The sequence below is a fragment of the Arachis hypogaea genome, chromosome 20 (assembly GCF_003086295.3).
Source record: "Arachis hypogaea cultivar Tifrunner chromosome 20, arahy.Tifrunner.gnm2.J5K5, whole genome shotgun sequence".
NCBI lineage: Eukaryota > Viridiplantae > Streptophyta > Magnoliopsida > Fabales > Fabaceae > Arachis > Arachis hypogaea.
Genome location: NC_092055.1, coordinates 143,034,356 through 143,055,663, shown reverse-complemented (window position 1 = coordinate 143,055,663; position 21,308 = coordinate 143,034,356). Strand labels below are relative to the sequence as shown.

At 29.9% G+C, this 21,308-nt stretch overlaps 4 protein-coding genes across 6 annotated transcripts; 3 read left to right on the top strand and 1 right to left on the bottom strand.

Moving 5' to 3' along the window:
- Window positions 1–2,333: 2,333 nt before the first annotated feature.
- LOC114926089 (B3 domain-containing transcription factor VRN1) lies at window positions 2,334–5,485 on the top strand. 2 transcript variants are annotated; one of them, XM_072230245.1, is made up of 7 exons: window positions 2,334–2,475; window positions 2,748–2,833; window positions 3,048–3,128; window positions 3,811–3,964; window positions 4,074–4,530; window positions 4,682–4,827; window positions 5,078–5,485. In XM_072230245.1, exons 4-7 carry the CDS (start codon window positions 3,899–3,901, stop codon window positions 5,324–5,326), a joined length of 918 nt encoding a protein of 305 aa, XP_072086346.1. In that variant the 5' UTR covers window positions 2,334–2,475; window positions 2,748–2,833; window positions 3,048–3,128; window positions 3,811–3,898; the 3' UTR covers window positions 5,327–5,485. The 2 variants fall into 2 exon arrangements, with proteins under 2 accessions (XP_072086346.1, XP_072086345.1); XM_072230244.1 differs by having other exon boundaries at window positions 3,045–3,128.
- A 2,314-nt stretch (window positions 5,486–7,799) lies between these two features.
- LOC112786613 (B3 domain-containing transcription factor VRN1) lies at window positions 7,800–11,322 on the top strand. The gene is made up of 7 exons (XM_029296549.2): window positions 7,800–7,963; window positions 8,398–8,914; window positions 9,120–9,259; window positions 9,352–9,604; window positions 9,695–9,772; window positions 10,125–10,273; window positions 10,822–11,322. The coding sequence occupies exons 1-7, from the start codon at window positions 7,862–7,864 to the stop codon at window positions 11,068–11,070; spliced, it is 1,488 nt and encodes a 495-aa protein (XP_029152382.1). The 5' UTR covers window positions 7,800–7,861; the 3' UTR covers window positions 11,071–11,322.
- LOC112783265 (uncharacterized) lies at window positions 11,205–11,963 on the bottom strand. The gene has a single exon (XM_025826131.2). The coding sequence runs from the start codon at window positions 11,937–11,939 to the stop codon at window positions 11,205–11,207; it is 735 nt and encodes a 244-aa protein (XP_025681916.1). The 5' UTR covers window positions 11,940–11,963.
- A 3,175-nt stretch (window positions 11,964–15,138) lies between these two features.
- Window positions 15,139–19,927, top strand: LOC112784197 (probable disease resistance protein At4g27220). Of its 2 annotated transcripts, XM_072229319.1 has the most exons (3): window positions 15,416–15,702; window positions 15,993–16,198; window positions 17,148–19,927. In XM_072229319.1, the coding sequence occupies exons 2-3, from the start codon at window positions 16,144–16,146 to the stop codon at window positions 19,838–19,840; spliced, it is 2,748 nt and encodes a 915-aa protein (XP_072085420.1). In that variant the 5' UTR covers window positions 15,416–15,702; window positions 15,993–16,143; the 3' UTR covers window positions 19,841–19,927. The 2 variants fall into 2 exon arrangements, with proteins under 2 accessions (XP_025683107.2, XP_072085420.1); XM_025827322.3 differs by having other exon boundaries at window positions 15,139–16,198.
- The last annotated feature ends 1,381 nt before the right edge of the window (window positions 19,928–21,308 follow it).

The window sequence follows — 21,308 nt, the reverse complement described above, 5'->3', positions numbered from 1 at the left end:
TTTTGAAAATAATATTTTTTTATTTATTTTGAAAAAAAAATTCTCCAATTCGATGTTTTCTCTCATCAATCATTTAGTATTCATAACACATTTGAATTGATCAGATAATTAGCTCATTTATCCACTTAAATAAATATTGAGAATTTAAATTTTACATTGTGCATACAACAATTTTATTAACCTTTCGAACTTGTCCTACGACGGATCAATTTTTTATCTATAAGCGAAACAAAAAAAATATAATTTGGTGTCAATATTTCATAATTTGATGTCTCAATTTGTGAATCAAGCTTCAACAGTTCTACTTCTACTACATCATTGCACTGCTCAATATATTGAATATATTTTTCAAGAACACATCATTATATTGAGAGTACAACTTTACATTCTCCAAAGAATAAAACAAAATAATTACATTCTCAGTTTCTCACACACCATCCATGACATCCAAACCAGTCCTTTTCTTCAAGGTTATAGTCTCAAGACCTCTTAAAAAAATTATTATTTCCCAAAGAAACGATTTATTTTCTGTGTATTTTTGTGTATTATGTATTCTAAAGATGATAATAATAGTTGGTTGCCATAGACTGCTGTAAAATTTAAGAATTTGAGTTAATTAGTTATTTTTTAGAATTCAAAGTAAAGTTGGTCGGAGAATGTAACGAACTTCGTCATTTATATGAAATTCGTCGGGGTGGGACAAATTTTATTAATATTATAGAGTTCGTTGGAAACTGCGGCAAATTTGCTTAAAATTAAAAAAAAACATATTCCGATAAAGTTGAAATAATTTCTTTTTAAAAATAATGTTTTTTTTATTTATTTCAGAAAAAAATTCTGCAATTTACCATTTTCTCTCATCAATAATTTGGTGTCCATAACATACTTAGATTGATCGAGTGATCAACTCATTTGTCCACTTAAATAAATATTGAGAGTTTAAATTTTACATTATACATACAACAATTTATTAATCTATCAAGTTGGTCTTTAAATTAAATTCAGATCTGCGATGAATTAATTTTTTATCTATGAGATTAAAATACGTGAATAAGCAAAACAAAAAAAATATAATTTGATCTCTCAATTTTTGTAAATCAAGCTTCAACAGTTCTCCAAAAGAATCTATTTATAACTTCCATAAACGCTAGACTAAGTAATAAAGTACCCCGTATTTTTCTCTCTGCCTCTGGTTGTCGCGCAATCCCTTCTACTACTTGCCCTGCAGTAGTGCCTTGGCCAACCCCAGGTCCAATAGAAGCAAGCCCTACAGCCAACCCAGCACAGCCAATGCAGAAGACGGGAATGTAGGTGACAATAAGATGGATGTGTCTGGCACCAACCCACTGGTTGAGAGGTTTCTCCCCTTTTTTACTCTATCCTTTTTACCGGCCAATGAAATAAATTAATAATAGAATGATAGTACGAAGAGTTAATGGAATATTTGTATAATATATACAATGAAGGTTTAGGGAGTATTAGAGATATAACTATTAGTGTTATCTTTTTCTATCAGCTGGAGCATTTGAGATGAGTGATATCATGACATGGTATTAGAGCTCTAAATCCAAAAGGTCAAGAACTCTAGATCATTTATAATATATAAAAGTTGATTCCAATTCTCTCTACAATGAGTTTAAGTTATCTTTTCTTTGCTAATGATGTCACATCAGCAATTCTAATGATTTGGCAAAAGATGAAAATCAAGTAATCAACCAATCACTATTGAATAAAATAAAATATTTTAAAAAAATTAAAACAAAAAACTCTTATCTATTATTATTCAATTGAAACATCAAATACTAATTAAATATAATAAACATACATTAAAAGTGTCATAATAATAATAATAATTATAAAAGTTTCAGTTGCAAATATTCAAATTTTACAACTTATACATATTAAGACTCTTACTATTTTTCATTTCTTAATCTCTCATACTAATTGTAAAAGATTTCTTAAATTTAATATAACATTTTTATTTACAAACAAACAAAAAACGTAAGAAAAGACAAAGTGTAGCAATTAATGCAAAAAAAAATACAGTTTTATATAACTCTAATATAAATAACCTGTCTTTTTTAAAAATAAATAAATTCAAAATCTATTTATAATATATTTTTTAATATATTTTTAATATAACATTTATTAAAATATACTATATAGTATAAGTAATCTACCTCTATGTGCATTACGCAGTCTCACTTTAGTTTTTATATAATTAAAATAGATGGATGGATGGATGGATGGATGGATGGATGGATAGATAGTTAGAAGATTTATTTATTTATTTATTTTATTAAGTTATTTATTTTGCTTAGTGCAGGATCATTTGGAGCTTTTCCCATAATATGCACCAAGACTGCGTCCCTTAACACTTCACTCTCACATTTTCTGGTTCAATTCCATTACAACTCTCTCTCCTTACAGTAACCACGCCATTTTCCACATTCTTTTGCCACACAACAAATTAAGGTAACCACTTTTCAAGTCTCTTTCCTTACGTGAAGCATGTGATTAGTGCATTTCTTTGTGTGTTTTTCAACTTCCGGTGTTCTCTGTGATCGTGGTGAGAGAAGAAGAAGCTTCTTGATCTTTTATGCGATTTTATTTTATAAAGAAGAAAGTAAAAAAAAAGAACCGTTTTGAACTGAACCTAGCTAATAGTAGCTCTGGCGATTGAATCATGTTTAATGATATCTTGGTGTTCTTTAAAGTTATGTATTTTTATGTTACTTCGATTTCAGGATCCCAAATCCAGAATCTGTATTGGTTGTACATACTCCTCTCTTGAAAATCAAGATGTCATGTATACCATAGATCCCTGAATAAGGTGATGATTCTAGATATATAATTATGACCGTAATAATGTGTGTACATATTGAAATTTGCCTAATATTTTGTAATTACTATGCTGTCTTCTTCTTTTCCCCAGTTCCATTCCTTCATTAAGTGTTATTCTTCTGTGCTAAGGATGTATTACTTCCATTAACCACTTTCTTTCAATTTTTTTCTGATTCAATTATTGTCTAACTTATTGCCAGAAGGCTGAAGTACCAATAATTCACCTGCTGAAGGGACCCAGCCATCATTCTTTAAGTACAATAACTCAGTTGAACAGCTATAAGGTAATATTTGATGGTCAAGGGGTTGTGTGCTTGATCTTCTTGTCCCTCTGATTTGTGATTGTGTTATGTGATGAAAAGTAAATTTTGTATGTCTTTTAAGGAACTACTATTAGTACTTGTTTGGGCGCCATTGTTAAAAAAAAGAGTTTTTATTTTTTACTGTCTTTGGCAAATTTCTAGTAGTACAAGTAAAAGCAGTAGAAAAATAAAAAAAAATATTTTTTTTGAGAAGCTGTAATTAACAATTTTTTTTTGAGATATTTTTCACGTAATAAATAAACAAAAAAGTACTTTTATATTGTTATACCAAAAAATAATTGATAAATAAAAAGATCTTTTTGTATGAAATATTCAAACATAAAATTATTTTTACTTATCCATAAAATCTTTTAAAAAAAATAACTCGAAAAAAGATGTTTTCTTAGAAGTTCACCCAAATAAGACTTTAGTTGAAAATTTTGACATCTTATTTTATAATCATCAATATGGAACAAGTAAACTTTAACATTTATTGCATAATTGTATGCCAATTTTTTCCTTTTTTTTTTTTTTTGAATTGGTTAAAGTCACACAGCACATTATATCATGCTATCTTATTTCCAATAGTTGTGTTGTAATGTGTTTCCTTCCCTTTGGTGTTGGATTGCACATTGTATTGTTGCAATCCGGAAATGCAATCCAGTGGGCCTGAATCAGCAAGATCCGTCACAAACCGGGTCCAGTCCTAGTAAAACAAAATAATTACATTCTCAGTTTCTCACACACCATCCATGACATCCAAACCAGTCCTTTTCTTCAAGATTATAATCTCACAATCTCTTCAACAAGGGATACTTGTAAGAATATTTATTCGTACCTAAGCAGCATCTTTATTTTTTTTTTTCCTTCATTTATTAATTCGAAGTGTTTGACTATGCATGCTAACATTGATTAAGTTCTTTGCAGAAACTCCCAAAGAATTTCAGTAGAAAATATGGTGCTTCTTTACCAAAGCCTGTGTTTCTCAAGCCTCCAAATGGAACTGAATGGAAAGTAGATTGGACTATGCATGATGCTGATGTTGTGTTTGAAAATGGTTGGAAAGAGTTTGTTAAATATTACTCTATAAATCATGGGTATGTGTTGAAGTTTGAATATAATGGAAATTCCAAATTGGGGGTTCAAATTTGTGACAAGAGTGGCCTTGAAATAGAGTATCCTGTCAATGTTAATCAACAAGAAAAGGTTAACATTATTGAGATCAGTGATGAAGAAGTTCAAGCGTTCGATGAAATGCCTCAACGACAAAACAATAGAAGGAAATCACCAAAGTCTCAGCTTAACCAAAGGAATGGTAATCAGTCTCAAGGGACAAGTTTTTTGAAGTCAACATCAACATCCATTGAAAAAGAATTAGATGGTGGTATGCATTTTCATTTTCTATTTTTCGGATACAACAGAGGTTTTGTGGTCAATTATGCATTAACATAAACATGTTGTTCAATTATGCATTAACATAAAAAAATGCTACTGATTGTGTTATTAAACTATGTGGATTTGTTGGGATGCTACAGATAGAAAGGAAACTCAAACAACTTCAAAGGTTAAAAGTCCCCTCGCTGAAACAAGTGGTACTCTGAAGGAAGCTGAGAAATTCACCTCAAAAAATCCGTTTTTCATCATAAATGTAACGAAAAAATTTCTGGACCAAAGCAGACCGGTAAGATGGTGTTAATATCAAGCAATAAAACAGATACTCCCTCTGTTTCAAACTAAGTTGCATTCAATTTTCGATTCATTGAAAAAGTAATGTATTTGGATAAAGGGTTTGTCTAGATATATTAATTTTTCAATGAACAAAAAAGTGAAAAGACACTTATTTTGAAACAGGAGGAGTATATTACTACAGCTGTGAGTTTATTACATGTCATAAGTTGGTTATCTATAAAGAAAATGTAACTTTGATGCAGAATGTACCAATTGACTTTGTCAAAAAGTACCTGAAGCAAAAGCAGTTTGCCATGGTAAGGTTTAGAGATAAATTGTGGCCTTTGAAGTTGCTGCCTTATGTAACAAAAAAGGAATCAATCCGGTTGTCCACCGGGTGGAACTTGTTTGCTAAAGCAAGTGAATTGCAAGCTGGAGATGTTTGCATCTTTGAGCTGATCAACATGAAAAATTCAGAGTTTGATGTTCACTTCTTTAGATGTCACTCCTAAGCAATCCATTTGGGACTCTGCTAGTGTGTTAGTTTTCTTAACTTTGAATAGGTATCACTTTTTTTTTTTCCAATGTAATCTGCAAAACCTCCAGGACTTATATCATCATCATGTAATAATCTTCCTGTTACATGTCATTGGCTGCATTTTTTTACCTTTCATGTTAAAGATTTGATGAATGTGAATATCAGCATTTGAGTCATTCAATTTAAAGCACACGCATTTAAGTGAAGGGTTTAGCAACAATTTATATAGGAACTGGAAAAAGGGATGTCAAAAGAAAGGGTAGGGTAGTAATTTCAACAGTTGAAAAGAAGGACGCAATTTTACTATAGTGTCCTTAAAATGTGAGAATCACAGTTACTGTATGAGAATCCAACATCTAAGATTTAACAAGCTTCACTTCACGAGTGTCCATGTTGTACTTCTGAGTTCTGAGCATCTTTTAACAGTGTCCTTTTTTGTATATCACTTTTATTTACAGAGTTTTTTTTTTTAAAATAAAAAACTATATATTTTCCATTTTATACAAAAATATTGGCTAGGTGGATGTCAAATTTTTAAATAACTTCTTATGGAATAACCAATCAATAATATATCCAATTTTCAAACTCATTTTAAAAATACAAGTAATGAATAAAACTAAAATATTTTAGTTATAGGTTTAGAAATATTTGAACTTATATCTAGATAAATTTTTTATAGAAATTAAAATTAAGTATTTTTAAAATGCATAAAATTAACTTTATTTATTCAGATTAGTGAATTAATATGCCTAAACGGATAAACCCTATAAAGACAAACTATTAATTCACTTTTTCTTTTGGTTGCTAAAAGATTATTTGATATATAAGTTTTGGAAATTTATGTTACTTTGTACAACTAAAAATATTATTGGACAAAAGAAACTATTGTCAAAAGTGGAGTTATTAGAAAAGAAGAACATATAATTATTTTTTTTAACTAAAAGGTAATTCGTAATTACACTTACACCCTTAAGTTCACTTTGTTAAAAGTGGGGGGGGGGGGGGGGGACATATATTTATGTTCATGCATGCATCGAAACTAGCGTTGACTACAATGACTGTCGTAGGTTTTGTCGTTTACTGTTGATAAGACTTGAAATGGGTTATATTGGTAATTTCAAATTTGGAATATTCACAAAATCACCATTCAGTAATCAGCATGACTCCACTTTTTCTCCTCAGAAATGAGAACCAAATAAACTAAAATAATATTGTTTATAGGAGTGAAACAAGAATTTTACATATATTATTTTTAATATGGAGATAAAAATAGTGATTTTGTTGAATATTGATATTTGATTCTTTTTATTTTTGTTATGGAGGTGGGATTGGGGTAGGACGGGGTTATGGAGCGTGTGTGAGCATTACAGATTGTGGTGTCAGCTAACAACAAATCGAACAAATCGGACCGTTTTGCATTGTATTTCAATTCAAAAATATTTTATAATAATCAAATCGTACCCTCCGATTTAATTTTCGTATAATTAAAAAAAAAAAAATAGAACACGGACAGTTCGATTTGCTGCCTCAAAAATTTAAATTTTTCCTCCTTGCAACTAACACTGTACCACACAAACAATTCGGACCATCCGAATTGTATCTTACAAGAGCAGAAAAAAACTGCCCCACATTGTGGTGTAGTATCACCCTTCCCCATAACGTAGCATAACACACTTAAAGGTTCTATAACCAAATTAATCAACAGATATTTGAAATGTATTATAATATTATGAATGTATTAAAAAAGGTGTTCAGCACACATTCAAAATGTTTGACAATGTCTAACACATACTCTACATATTATTAGAATGATGACACGTGTTACAACATGCAGACTTTTTACCTATAAAATTCACTTACCTTTAATTACATCAAATAATTTTATTTTTAATAAAAATATCAATATTTTTTCATATAAAAAAAATTAGCCAGAATTTTACGCTATTTGTCAATGAAAAAAATGTTAAATAAAATTTAAATTTATAATAAATTAATTTTTAATATATTAAATTAAAAAATATTCTAAACAAAATAAATAAATTATATAAGTAATTATGACATTTAATTAATTAATAAAATAAAAATTATGTTAAGTATATATTAATATCAGTCATCACAATTAATTATTAATACAAAATAAATATTAAAATATAAATACACATTAAAAATAAATTAAATATCAATAATTAATTTTAATAATTAATTTTAATATACAAAAAATATTTTTTATAAAATAATTAGTGCATATTAATTTAGAAATAATCTAATATAATTTATGCAAAAATATTATTTTTATATTAAAATTAATTACAAAAATTAATTATTACATATTTATATATAAATATATATTATTTAATTTATTTTTAATATATATTTTATATTAAAAATTAATTTTAATAGTTGAATTTGGTGGACCAATATAATGGTTGAATTTAATTATTGGTTTTGACTAATCTAAACAGTGTCCATACTTCATTACAACATTGGTGAGCCTGAAAAGCTTAGGAAAATGACTGAGGAAGATCAAGCCACACCACCACCCATGAATAATTCCAATGCAGTCCTTTTCTTCAAGATCATACTTTCAACAGCTCTTGAGGATGGAAAACTTGTAAGCATTCTTAATTAGCTCAGCATCTTCAATTTTCTTTAGGGTTTTCAGTATCTGGAAGAAACTCTTGCCAATGAACAGGACAGTTACAAACTCACACAAATGTTTACTATATAGCTACTTTTGTTATTTAAAATACTAATTGTTGTAAGTGATTTGGGTTAAACATGGTTTTTATGTGCATTAGTAGAAGATTAATATAGAGGGTATTTCTGTTAAAGTTATTAGTACAATTTTGAAGTGTGTTTGATAATTCCACAACATTTATTAGTTCAATTTATATCTTGCATTTGCATGCATTGTTCTGAAAAGTGAAAATACACATTATTTTATCCTTTCCAATACTTTGAACTTGTTTTGATATAGTAGCTAATGACTTAGTTATATTATATCATTGATTAAGTTTTTCAATATTCTGTTATGAATATTTGCAGAAGATCCCAAACAGTTTCACTAAAAAATATGGTGATGGCCTTTCAAACCCAGTGTTTCTTAAGCCTCCGGATGGAACCGAATGGAAAGTAGAATGGACTAAGCAAGATGATGGGATTTTTCTTGAACATGGTTGGAATGAGTTTGCTATGTATTACTCTCTAGATCATGGGCATTTGCTGTTTTTTGAGTACAAAAACACTTCTCAATTTGAGGTACAAATATGTGAAGTGAGTGGCCTTGAAATAGATTATCCTTTCCATGTCATTCAACAAGAAAATGAAAACATTGAACAGATCAATCATGAGGCAGATCAAGTGTTCGATGATATGCCTCAAAGCCAAAACAATAGAATGAAATCACCAATGTCTTATCCTCAACCATCAAACACAACTAGAGAAGTTAGAACAAGCTGCAGTTTGCAAAACTTGCCTCTTATTCACCAAATTAATGGTAATGAGTGTCAAGGAACAAGCTTTGACGAGTCAACATTTGCATCTATTAAGAAAGAATTGGATGGTATGTTTTTCATTTTGTGTATTTAATAGGGATCTTTAGCTGTGTTTGGTAAGTGGATCGATAAAGAAAATATAGAGACAGGAGTAGAGACAAGGCAGGAGAGTTATGTTTCTGTCATTGTTCTTTCTGTCCACAAATTTGTTGCATACATAGAGGACATAATAATCAAGTTTTCATGACAACAAACCCATGTTCAAATTTTCAGAGGATATAGGTGGTAGCACTCCATGTCCAAGAGTGGAACGGTTAAAGCAAACCTTAAACAAAGCTACAACTTCCAAATCTAGACAAAACCCCTCTTTCATGGTTATCATGAAACCTTCCTATGCTAAAAGTTACTCGATGGTGAGCTTTCTTCATTTTTTGCATCTGTTATGATATTTTTTCACATACATTTTTTGGTCCATAGATTTTCTAACTTCCAAAAGAACCACCAGAATATCCCTTCAAAATTCACAGCAAAATATTTGAAGAAGCAAGCGACAGCCATCCTTGAGGTCCATGATGGGGGGAGAACATGGGCTGTTACTTACAGTTTTGGCAAATTCAGTTCTGGATGGAAGAGATTTGCAAAAGACAATAGTTTGAATGTAGGGGACATTTGTGTTTTTGAGCTCACCAATCCCAAAGACCTTTATTTTAAGGTATCCATAACTCGAATTGAAGAAGAGGAACTTCCGCTATCACAAGGTAATTATTCTAGTTGGTATTTCAGTGAAAGAGTCCCAAATTGTTCTGCTTCTGCATTGTAATGGTTGCTTTTTTATTCTTTATGAACAGTTGAAGGAGACAGAGTCAATTGTTTAGAACCAGCAAAAGTCAATTATGTTGAAAGCAAAAGTGACATTATGATTAAAGGTAAATTCAGGACAAATTTATGCTGTGTGGCCAATTGCAAGCAAGATCTTATTACTCACAAAAATCATAAGTGCTCAATTGTTAAGGGGAAAAAAAGGTTTTGACTCTTTACCATTTGTGCAGTTACACAATCTTGTGGATCAACATTATCTCAATTTTTTCATGTAATTGCTGAGGCCTTTAGCATTGATAGTTTGTGACAAGAATATTCTTTTTCCCCTGGGGTTGTGACATTAAAAGTATTTCAACTATTTCCATAATTATTGCCAAAACTTCTTTACAAAAATCAACAGTGTAATTAGTTGCTACTGAGTGCATTCTAAAATTATGTGGATTTGTTTGCATGCTGCAGTCAAAAAGGAAACACAAGAAACTTCATTGGCGACTCCTCCCGGCTTTGAGCCAAATGAAGAAGCCCTGAAAGAAGCTAAGAAATTCACCTCAGAAAATCCATTTTTCATGGTCATTATAAAGCCGAGCTTTCTGAGGCAACGCAGACCGGTAAGTTTAACATAATTAATCATAAAAAATAAAAAATAAACAAGAAGATAAGGATTCAAACTGAATAAAAAAATACATTGAAATTGAAAATAGAAATAAAAATGATAGATTGAAATTGAATACAAAGAGAATTACTTTACTTTCTATCCAATTTCTTGACGAGAGACTTCTCAACCTAACTTGTCAACGTCGTAGTTTGGAAATTGAATCAAATGGACTTTCAACCAATTCTCCGATGCAACAAAAGAGGCACTTCTCCAATAGCAAAGGAAGTATTTATAACCTCTTATTAGGTTAAAACAAAGAAAACCCTAAAGCCCATAAGCATAATGCACAATCTAGTAATTAAATAAACAAAATCAAAATATATTAAATTAAATTAAAACGTTCTAAAAATATAAACTAATATCTTCTGAATAAGACTTGAACTCTTAATAATTAAGCAACAAATCAGATACATTATTTATCTCTTAATAATTCTTATGACTCAAGCTTATCATTAAAGTGCTAGGCTATGATCTCACGGTTATACATATAACTTGATGCAGAGTATACCAGCTTTCTTCATCAGAAATCACCTCAAAAAGACTCATATTGTGACATTCAAGTTTGGAGAGACACGGTGGCGTATAAAGTTGCTGCGTTACACAAGATACAGAAGTCCAATCACATTATCGAATGGTTGGAGCCTATTTTGTAGAGGAAGTAGATTGAAAGCAGGAGATGTTTGCATCTTTGAGCTAATCAACAAAGAAGATGCAGTGTTTGATGTTCACTTGTTTAGGTGCCACTCCTAGGCAACCTATTTGGAACTAATCTCAGTAATTTTGTGAATCTGAAACTACTTTGCACTGCAGTTAGTAAAACTTGAACTCTTAGTGTAATATATTAATGTCTAGAGTGAATTTGACATGTCATGCTACCATGATTTCTAATCGGCTTGAATGAGTTGTTTGAAGATTTCAGTGTAAGCGTTGAAAACAAGCCGATCTTTGGCTGCAGTTCTATGCAATTTATTGTACTTGCAAAAGTACCTCAAATCTTCTAAAGTGCAGAACCCTATGAACTGACCCAACCAAAGAAACAACCAATTAATGGAGTGTTCCTTCCAGCTTCCAATAACAGGCTTTACACATTTTTCTTTGCCGCAGAATTTGCATGCAATCGGATTCGGGTTCATCCACTCTTTTGGACATCTATTATGCAAGGAATCTCTATGATCCTTCAAGAACTTTCCATGCTCTGCAGCCTTTTGTTTTAAATCAAACTCCATTTCGAATTTTTTGTGACAGCTTCCACATTGAACGTCTCCGGTGATTGTTAAGATCTTGTTTTGGTTGAGATATTGGAGTGTGTGGATTTTTGCCGGACGATCAGTGGCCCATGGAAAGGGAGGAGGGATGACTATGTTGAGGTCGTCGACGACGGCCAGTGCCGGTGGTGGTTGTGGTGGCGATGAAAACTCTGGAACTTGTGAATGACTGGAAGAAGATGAAGGTTCGGTAGGAAAGAGAGAGAGTGTCTGCAATTCTCTGATTTCTTGATCTTGAGGCTCTGGATTGGGAGGAGTAACCGCAGTAAGCTTTGGTTTCACGTTGCGGCGGCGGTGGTGGTTGGTGGAGGCTGATGAAGGTTGATCTTTTCTCTTGTTATCCTTGTTCTCCATTGTTTTGGAATTTGACTTCACGTGTTGATAGTTGAGAGCCGTTAGCTGAGTTTTCGGAGAATAAATGTGTCTAATTTAAAGTACTTGATTTAAAATTTGAACTTAAAATTTGAATTCTAGAACCGTTTGTAACAACTTTTTAAATTTCAATTTGAAAAGATAAAATAAATAGAATAAGATTAATTAGATTTATAAGTCATGCTTTAATAATTAAGTTGCCGTGTATCTTTTGCAAATATAATTTTGTTAGAATGATGATGTAGGCCAATTTTATCGTAAGTGTAAATTGGTACCTAATTATTTAAAATTTAAGTCAAGTCTAAAAAGATAAAAATAGTTCAATAAGTTAATCAATTTGAATTGATTTATCAGATAGTTCACTTTAAATAGATATAAAAAATTTGAATTCAAATTTAATGATATTAGATAATTCTATGATGACAACAAATTTTGTGTCTAATTATTATTTAAATATAAATATTAAGAGATAAGACTTACTTTTTTATAAAAATTAAAACGTGTGTATTTTAAAGACATCATAAAGCACATCATAACATTATTATGTCAATTGAGTTTGGACTTTGGCAAAGAATAATAAAGATAGAAATTAAGATATCGTGGAATAACCACTCAATATAACATCTGCATGCATATTTGGTGCATATATACTACTAGGTAAATGCCCGCGCGGATTGTTAAAACATATAACATTTAAGTGTATCACTCCCGCTAAGGAGATAATGGATTGAACTCTTGATCTTTTAGATTTAGAGCTCTAATAACATGTCATGATATCACTCAACTTAAAAACTTTAATTGATGGGAAAAGGTAACAATAATGATTATATCTCTAATACTCTCTAAACCTCTATTGTACACATTATACAAATATTCTATTGGTTCCTCATACTTTCTCTGAGTGTATATATATTTGTAAAGAGTAAAGACACATATTTTTAGTACTTATATCATTTAAAAAAAATATAATAAATAAAAAAATATAATTTTAATTTTTAATTTAAATTATTTTGAAAATTTTCTATATAATGTATCTTTTAAAAACCAAATTTTATGTAATATTTCACAATGTCAATTTTAAAAAATAGCAAGGTGTAGCAATCAATTTATATTTTAACTAACCTAATTTTAAAAAAAAACAATGGATAATTTTATTATCTAAATCAATAAATTTATTTGTAAAACCACGTAATAATACCTTTTTTCTTATATAAAATTTTTAGAATTAATGTAAGAAGCATAAATATATTTTTGGTTTTCTGTTTTATTAATGCTTTATATATATTTAATTAAAATCTATTAATTATGTAAATTTCCTATTAAGTATACAAAGATAAATGCCATTTAAAAAATAATAATAAATTTATCTATACTATAGTGTCATTCACAAAATATTCAAAATTTAAAAATTGGTTTATAGTTAAAATAAAAACACATTAAATAAAAAACAAAAAAAAAATTAAGTTTAACATATCTCATTATTTATGTAACTTAAAAATCTATATTTTAAGTGATTTTCTTTATCTAACTAACGTAAAACACATAACGTGAAAATTTTATATAATTTAGTAATCAAATATTTGTTAAAAAAACTCTGTAATGAGATTGCAAAATTACTTTCATAATACTCAAATATAATTCATTTTCTCTTTTTACGTTTAACAAAAAGATACAATCTCAAAAATCATGTTTGATTTATATTGTAAAATAATATTTGAATTATTATTTACCATAATAACAATTAATACGGTTTTATTTATTGGTTTAATTCTTTCATAAAAAAAGTTATACAATATCTAAAAATAAAAAGAGAAAAGTACTCCTTAAAAAATTAGTAATAATATATACCACCATCATCAACTACACAAATCTTAAAATTAAAAAAAATTAAAAAATAAAAATCATTTATATATAAGATCAAATATTATTTTTTTCATTCTTAAAAACAAATCATTATTAATAACAAAAAATAATAATTACAGAAAAAAATAGTAAATTAGTGAAAAACAAAGAATTTTATTATGATTCAATCTTCACATATCTTTTGAATCTCTTTGCCTATTTGACAGAATTCACACAAAAAATTATATAATCAATTTAAATCTTAATAACAAAAAAAATGCATATTAACCATTATATGTATTATTTTATTTTAATAATTAAATTTTCACCGCTGTTATACAGAAAATCATCAAATCATATCTTCACGACACCTATATCTTTTTAGTTTTAAGATACAATATTAAAATAAATTTAAAAAATAAAATAAATAAAATATTAGTTAAATAATATTATTTTTCTATAGTCAAGAATACTACTTCTACTATGTGCAGATTATATACTCATTTAAGAGTAATTTATATTGTACATTTAATTCTAAATAAAAAATAAATTTATATTTCAACTAGTACCTAAAAATATTACTATTTACAACTATTCATTGAATACAAATAAATTTATAAAAAAATATAATATCTTTTTGGTTGCCAATTCTATTAGTACTATACTAATATTTTTATAAATACTACGAACTCATATAACTAGACGCCTAATTAAAATTCCATCTTATTTTACACTCTCCTAAACTACACTTTTTTTTTTTTTCATTCTTGCTATTGGTCACAGATTTAATAAAATACAACAATCATAAACAAAATAAATATAAAGTAATGACATATTGAACTAAAATAAGATGCATAAAACATAAGAAAGAAAAAAAAGTAAAAAAAGATCTAGCCAAACTATAAGTATGTGGTTCAGGGTATAATATAATGATTATTCATCTATGCTTCTCTTGGAATGTGTTACTGTTTAATATATATTGAAAAAATGTGGACATCAAACAAAATAAATTCAAATAAACACAATTTGGATGGTACAGTTTCAGAGTCTATAATCCAAACCTATTATAAGTTTCTGTAGTATTATTTTATTAATTAAAAATTAACTATGATAGGTGCATATCTAAATTAACTACTATTTATATAAAATATAAAATACACATTAAAAATAAATTAAATACTATATATATATTATATATAATTCATCATTTTTAGAAAAACAATAAACAAAAGAATCATGAGACAAACCCTGCCCCCATGAAGAGTGAAGACCCATTGCCATATCTGAATATGACTTTGCCCGTTTTTAATATTAAAATTCATTTTCTCTTTTTTTTTTTGGTAACAATTCATTTTCTCTCTATTTTTGGTCAAAGTCACTCAAATCTCTTTTTGTCTAGCTCAAGTTTGATATCTACTGGAGTTATTCTCAGCGACAAAAAATCAAGAATATCTTTCTAAGTGACATAATATTTATGGGGTTCCAATCCAACTACCCAATTTCACCATTTCTAGGAGTCTATAGTTTGCCCAAATTTCACGTCACTGCAAAGTCTTGGTCTCCACCATATTTTTAAAAAAGTAAAATGCTGAGGAAATTTTAAAAAATTAAAAACTAAAATTCAAGAGAACTACTTCTTGTACCTATTCAAAACCAAGATCCAGTCCTGAATTTTTGATATCCGAAAAGGGTTTCTGCAGTTAAATGAGAACGTAGTTTAGAAGTTAGTTACACGTTATTGGTAGTGGTAACACCGTAACAGTTTCTTGTTATAGATGTTGAGCTAGCAGAGTTTGTTAGTCCAAGTCACCGGTCTCTAACCGTTTTTCTCAACCCAGCTTTCTCTACTCCCTCACTCTCATCTATTGATTTCGATTTCTTCGCTCTTACCGGCTAAACTCTGGTATCATTCATCACTCTTGCTTAGAGAAAAATCCTAAACGAACTCTTGACAATTACTTTGAAAAATAACTATGTCTTTAACAAAAAAAATACTTAACTCGATTCCTGAACTTTATTTTTATGGGACTGATTAGCTCTTGTGTCGGTGTTTTTTTTGTTTTTTTGTGCATAAGAACTAATTAGTCGCATAAAAGTAAAGTTCAGAGATCGAATTAAATATTCTTTTATTAAGAGTCTCGTAATAATTGTCCTGAGCCGGATTGGGTATTCACTCCTCTTGCTTATGGGTAGACCAAGGGATGAGTACTACTGGGATCAAGTTACTAAAGAAGGAAATGACGGTTGGTTGTGCAAACGCTGTAGCAAAAGATTTAAGGGAGGCGTTTCAAGAATCAAGGCGCATCTGGGAAATGAAACAGGGAGGGGAATCAGTTTATGCTCTATGGCTGGTTCAAGTAATCAGGTGGAAGCTCCCAATGAATTGGATTCATTACAAGGTACATGCAAATATTATCTATGATTATCATCATTATAATAATCGCATAGTCTTCTTTTATTTCAAGGCTAAATAAATTTACCTAAAATGAGTTCATTTTTAAATTGAAAAATTTAAATTCGTTGTTAACTAAAATACTAGTAGTAAAATCCCGCAAAATAATTTTTTTATTGGAAACGAAAATGTACAATGCCCGTGTATACTCAGTTTAAAGTGTATTTTCTTGTTATGGTCATTTTACAAATTAGATGCACCGATTTATTTTTGAAAAAGTTACAAGTTTTATGAAAAAAGTATTGATTAATATGTATTTTTTTTTCTTTTCTGAATATTAAACAATACCTCTCCAAATATATCTTTTGATATGCTAAATTTTTATCTTGTTAAATTATATTTTTATTATATATATTAAAATACAAATTTACCTGTCATAAAAAAAAAATCAGTTTTCTAGTTTAGGATAATAATATAGTTTTACTTCATGCAATAGCTTTTAAAGATAATTTTTTGGCAGTTCGAATTGCATAATTTTAAATAAAATAAATTCTCACCTGAGTCACCACCATATATAAGTTTCTTACTCCCTGACTACATAATTTCCACCATTCCCCATTGTTTTGGGATGTGGCTGCAAATTGTTATCATCAACAAATTTTTCGTATGCAAAATATTATTTTTATCATTATAAAATAAATAAATAAACATTTTCTCTTTAAACTTGTTCATTATCATTAAACTACTATAGTAAACTTGTTCTTTTCGAAACACGTCTTGCAATCTTGTATGAGGCGTGTTTAGGAAGTAAACGATGAAAAAAATACACCTTTAAGTTTCATGTGAAATTCATATGATATATGACTCAAATTCAAAGAAGTTGTTGTTGTGTTATACATGCCTGCTCTCATTCTTATTGGAGTAACATGTTGCTCTTTTGTTTTCCAAATAAACAGGTTTGGCACATTCAAATGAGGTTGTGGGTAGCGGTAACATTGGTTTTGGAACTCACATTAAAAAAATGCATGAACTGGTTAATAAATTAAGCAGCTGGGAAGCAGAACTTAAAGATGGATGGCAATGGCTGGAGTACTGTGGCAAGAAGTGCGAAAGAGAAGAACTCAATGATTGGTTAAAAGAAGCTGGAGGCCTTAAAGAAGAAGCTCTTGAGATAATTGAGTCATTGCATCAGCATGCTTTGCAAGACCCTTTAAAGAAAACAGATGATTTCAAAAGCAAATTGTTTTACATAAAGTATAAAATGCCTTTTTGCTTGAACAAGGAATCCGTGGACAGAAATTTCATACAGATGCGAGATCTTCTAAGGGATGATAATGTCTTCTTCATTGGTGTATGCGGAATGGGAGGAGTGGGAAAAACTTGGCTAGTAACTCACTTCAAGAATCAAATAAGAAGTAAGAAGAGTTTTAATTTTGAGAATGTGTATTGGGTCACAGTTTCCCAAGATTTTAGTATTCTCAAATTGCAAAACTCCATTGCCAAAAGGATAGGTGAAAAGCTTGATGATGATGATGAGATAACTGACAGAGCAGAAATTTTGTCATCTGCATTGGAGAAGATAGATAGATCAGTGCTTATCTTGGACAATGTTTGGAATTATATTGATCTGCAGAAAGTGGGAATTCCTCTCAGAACAAATGGGATCAAATTGATTCTAACAAGTCGTCTAAAGCATGTGTTTCAGCAAATGGATTGCCCAACAGAAAATTTAATACAAATGAAACCTTTCCATCCAGAAGATGACCAACAAGATGACATGAAAGAGGGTTGGGAGTTATTTTTGCTAAAACTTGGATGCAATGGAAGACCTGCAACCCTTTCTGATGAAGTAAAGAAAATTGCAAGATCTGTTGTAGAGATATGTGATGGCTTGCCACTTGGAATCTCTGTGATGGCCAGATTGATGAAAGGGGTAAATGATGACATCAATATATGGAGACATGCACTAAGCAAACTTGAAGATTCATCAATGGGAGAAGCCATGGAAGAAGAGGTTATAAAGGTATTAAAACAAAGCTATGATTATTTAGGGGACAGCACTAGTCAAAATTGTTTCTTGCAACATGCATTATACAGTCAAGTTTCAGCAGAGGTGTTATTCATGAATCTCGTCGACGAAGGGTTAATACAATCAACAAGGAGTTTGGACAAAATATTTGTCCAAGGGCAAGCAATATTAGCTAAACTCAATAGCCATTCATTGATATCTTGGGTTCATGATTGGATCCTTTTGAGGCACCTTTCAACTATGCATAGTTTATTGAGGGACATGGCAAGTGATATTATGAAGGGAAGGTTCATGCTGAGATGTAGGAAAGGTTTAAAAAATATCCCTGAGATGCAGGAGTGGACACCACACTTGGAGAAAGCATCTTTGATGGACAATGATATAAAAGAAATTCCAGAGGCCACATCTCCCATGTGTCCACAATTGTCCACCTTGAATCTTAGTAAAAATAGGATCAGATATATTCCAAATTGTTTTTTCAACCACCTTGAAGCTCTATCTCTACTTGATTTATCCTACAATGCAGAATTAACATCCCTGCCGAATTCGTTGTCTAGTTTGAAGTCCCTTAAATCCTTGTTGCTCGAGCGTTGTTATTCATTGAAGTATGTGCCTCCATTGGGGGAGCTACAAGAGCTTTCAAGATTGGTTATTTCAGATACATTAATTGAGGATGTCCCACATGGACTGGGAATGCTGGCCAAGTTGAGATGGCTTGATCTATCTAATAATAGAAAACTTGTTTGTGTACCATGGCCTGTGATATCTGGTTTGACTAATGTGCAATACCTTAATCTCCAAGGAACATCTATAACAGGACACATTGTGCAAGGGGTGATAAATAAGTTGGAATATTTTCAAGGCTCCTTTCAGGTTGCTAAGAACTTGGCCGATTTCATGGAAAATACCCTCAACAGAGATGGTGGACTTAAATATTATGATATAGATTTCCGATCTTCTTGTATGCTTTGGAAACTTGACATTTTGGGAGGGAAAAGGAAGCGCATAACTGTGGGAGATTTCGAAGGATTTGAAGTTTTGTTGCCAAGTGACCTTCAGGAATTGAATATAAGAAATAATAAACAGTTGGGTGGAGATCTATGTGAATGTGGCGCTTTGTCATTGAAAGCTCCTTCGTTGAAGAAGATTGATGTGAGTTATTGTCCGAAATTAGAGAGATTGTGTTGTTTGTCTGGTCCCTGTTTCTTCTGCCAACATCTTCAAAACCTTCAATCTTTGGTTCTATATGACTTGGAAAGACTAGACACCATCTGGAGGGAAGATGATGAATTCATAGGCTTGCCCAACTTGAGTGAATTGAAGATCCAACATTGCAATAGAATGGAAAGGTTAATGAGAGCTACATCTCTTGCAAAACTCCCAAAACTAGAGAGAATACAAGTTGATTATTGTAAGTCAATCAAAGAGATATTTACAATGGGGACTGCCACAATAATTACTCTCCCCAACTCATTCAGGGAGTTATGTTTATGGGGACTGCCACAATTGGGGTGTGTGTGTGACACGGACAGCATTATAGTCTCTAACTACCCTCCAGAAGTTACGGTTTTCTTGTGTCCAGAACTAAGAAGTCCCATCTTTGATACAAGCCATCTATAGGATAATTATTTTTATGCTAGTTCTATATATAGCGTGTAATATTTATCACTTGATAGAAGTTCTTATTCAATATATTTGTTACTCTCATGTTGAATGTTATATTTATAAGCCTTTCTCAATTCTATCAATCACTACTCATATGTTCTTAAACATAAGTATTGAAATATCTTTCTATCTATTATCTACGATGGTGAATAAGTAAAAGCTTCAAGATTATGAATATATGCGATGCTTTCGTACCAATCATTACCCTTTTGCTAAGGAATTTGGAAAAACTAGTTCAAATGATTATATAGGTTATAGAATTTTTATTATCACCTCTCTTGATGTAAAGCTTATTTTCCTTTCCTACCCATTCATTCCTCAATGTTCATCAATTATCTTGTCAATGTGTACTCAACTACCATAATCATGCGTTTGTTTACTCTTTTTTTTTTTTTGGTATTAATGCGTCTGTTTACTTATCATGAGAATAAGAATAAAGGATAAAAGATGAATCGACTTTTTTTTTATTTCAATGGTAATTCTTGCTGCCATTTGGGCCAAATTAAGAAGCCCAAAAAAACTGAAAAAACTCATTTTCCATGTTTGTATCTCTTTGAAATTGGAATGTGTTACTGGTTAATATATATTGAAAAAAACGTGGATGTCAAACAAAATAAATTCAAATAGATGCAATTTGGAATTTTGGATGGTATAATTTCAGAGTCTATCTATAATCCAAACCTATTCTAAGTTGTGCATGGCATTATTTTATTAATAAAAAATTATGCATGTCTTTATATTGTATTGCTATCAATTTAAAAATTGATTAAATATGATTCACGAAAACAAAAAGAAAAGTCCGCTCAAAATTTTTGGCAACCGCTTCGAAACTACCTGGAAATTAGAGGATCAATTAACATTTGTAATATATGATATGATAAGTACAATGCAAATTTGATGAATTCGATTTATTCTTCTCACTTTATTTTGAAAACGTGTTTTAGAATATATTATTGCTGGAGGAGAAATTTTTGTGAATCTTAATTGAGATTATAATTCTCAATTTTAAAAAATAATAAATAAAGAATAATACACATGAGGTAATTTTAAAAGATTTAATATGATATAAAATTTTAACTATAATAAATTATACATATTTAAAGATAGGGAGATGCTCCATAAACACGTATAAAACGTTTTTTTTAAAAAACACTTATGTGTTGTATTATTATTGGACGTATTAATGAACTGGTTATTTTTTAATTTCTTAACAAATTAAAATAAAATCGATTTTTTTATAACAATAACAATAAATTCAATTATTATCAGATCCGGTCGAACCGACCAATTTATATAACTCACTAGATCATTTTTTTTTGTTTTTTTTTTAAAACAAAAATCAGGAATATATTTGTCTTTTTATCAAAAAATTTAAATATGATTCAGTTTAGATTGTGTAAATCAACAGGATCAAATCGAGTCT

Bases quoted from the DNA above. Each gene is read 5' to 3' on its own strand.
- LOC112786613 (XM_029296549.2), top strand. From the start codon at position 7,862: ATGACTGAGGAAGATCAAGCCACACCACCACCCATGAATAATTCCAAT. The intron at 7,964-8,397 runs GTAAGCATTCTT...GAATATTTGCAG, and splicing joins CTCTTGAGGATGGAAAACTT to AAGATCCCAAACAGTTTCAC. The intron at 10,274-10,821 runs GTAAGTTTAACA...AACTTGATGCAG, and splicing joins TTCTGAGGCAACGCAGACCG to AGTATACCAGCTTTCTTCAT.
- LOC112783265 (XM_025826131.2), bottom strand. From the start codon at position 11,939: ATGGAGAACAAGGATAACAAGAGAAAAGATCAACCTTCATCAGCCTCC.
- LOC112784197 (XM_025827322.3), top strand. From the start codon at position 15,985: ATGGGTAGACCAAGGGATGAGTACTACTGGGATCAAGTTACTAAAGAA. The intron at 16,199-17,147 runs GTACATGCAAAT...CCAAATAAACAG, and splicing joins TGAATTGGATTCATTACAAG to GTTTGGCACATTCAAATGAG.
- LOC114926089 (XM_072230245.1), top strand. From the start codon at position 3,899: ATGACATCCAAACCAGTCCTTTTCTTCAAGATTATAATCTCACAATCT. The intron at 3,965-4,073 runs GTAAGAATATTT...AGTTCTTTGCAG, and splicing joins CTCTTCAACAAGGGATACTT to AAACTCCCAAAGAATTTCAG. The intron at 4,531-4,681 runs GTATGCATTTTC...GGGATGCTACAG, and splicing joins TGAAAAAGAATTAGATGGTG to ATAGAAAGGAAACTCAAACA.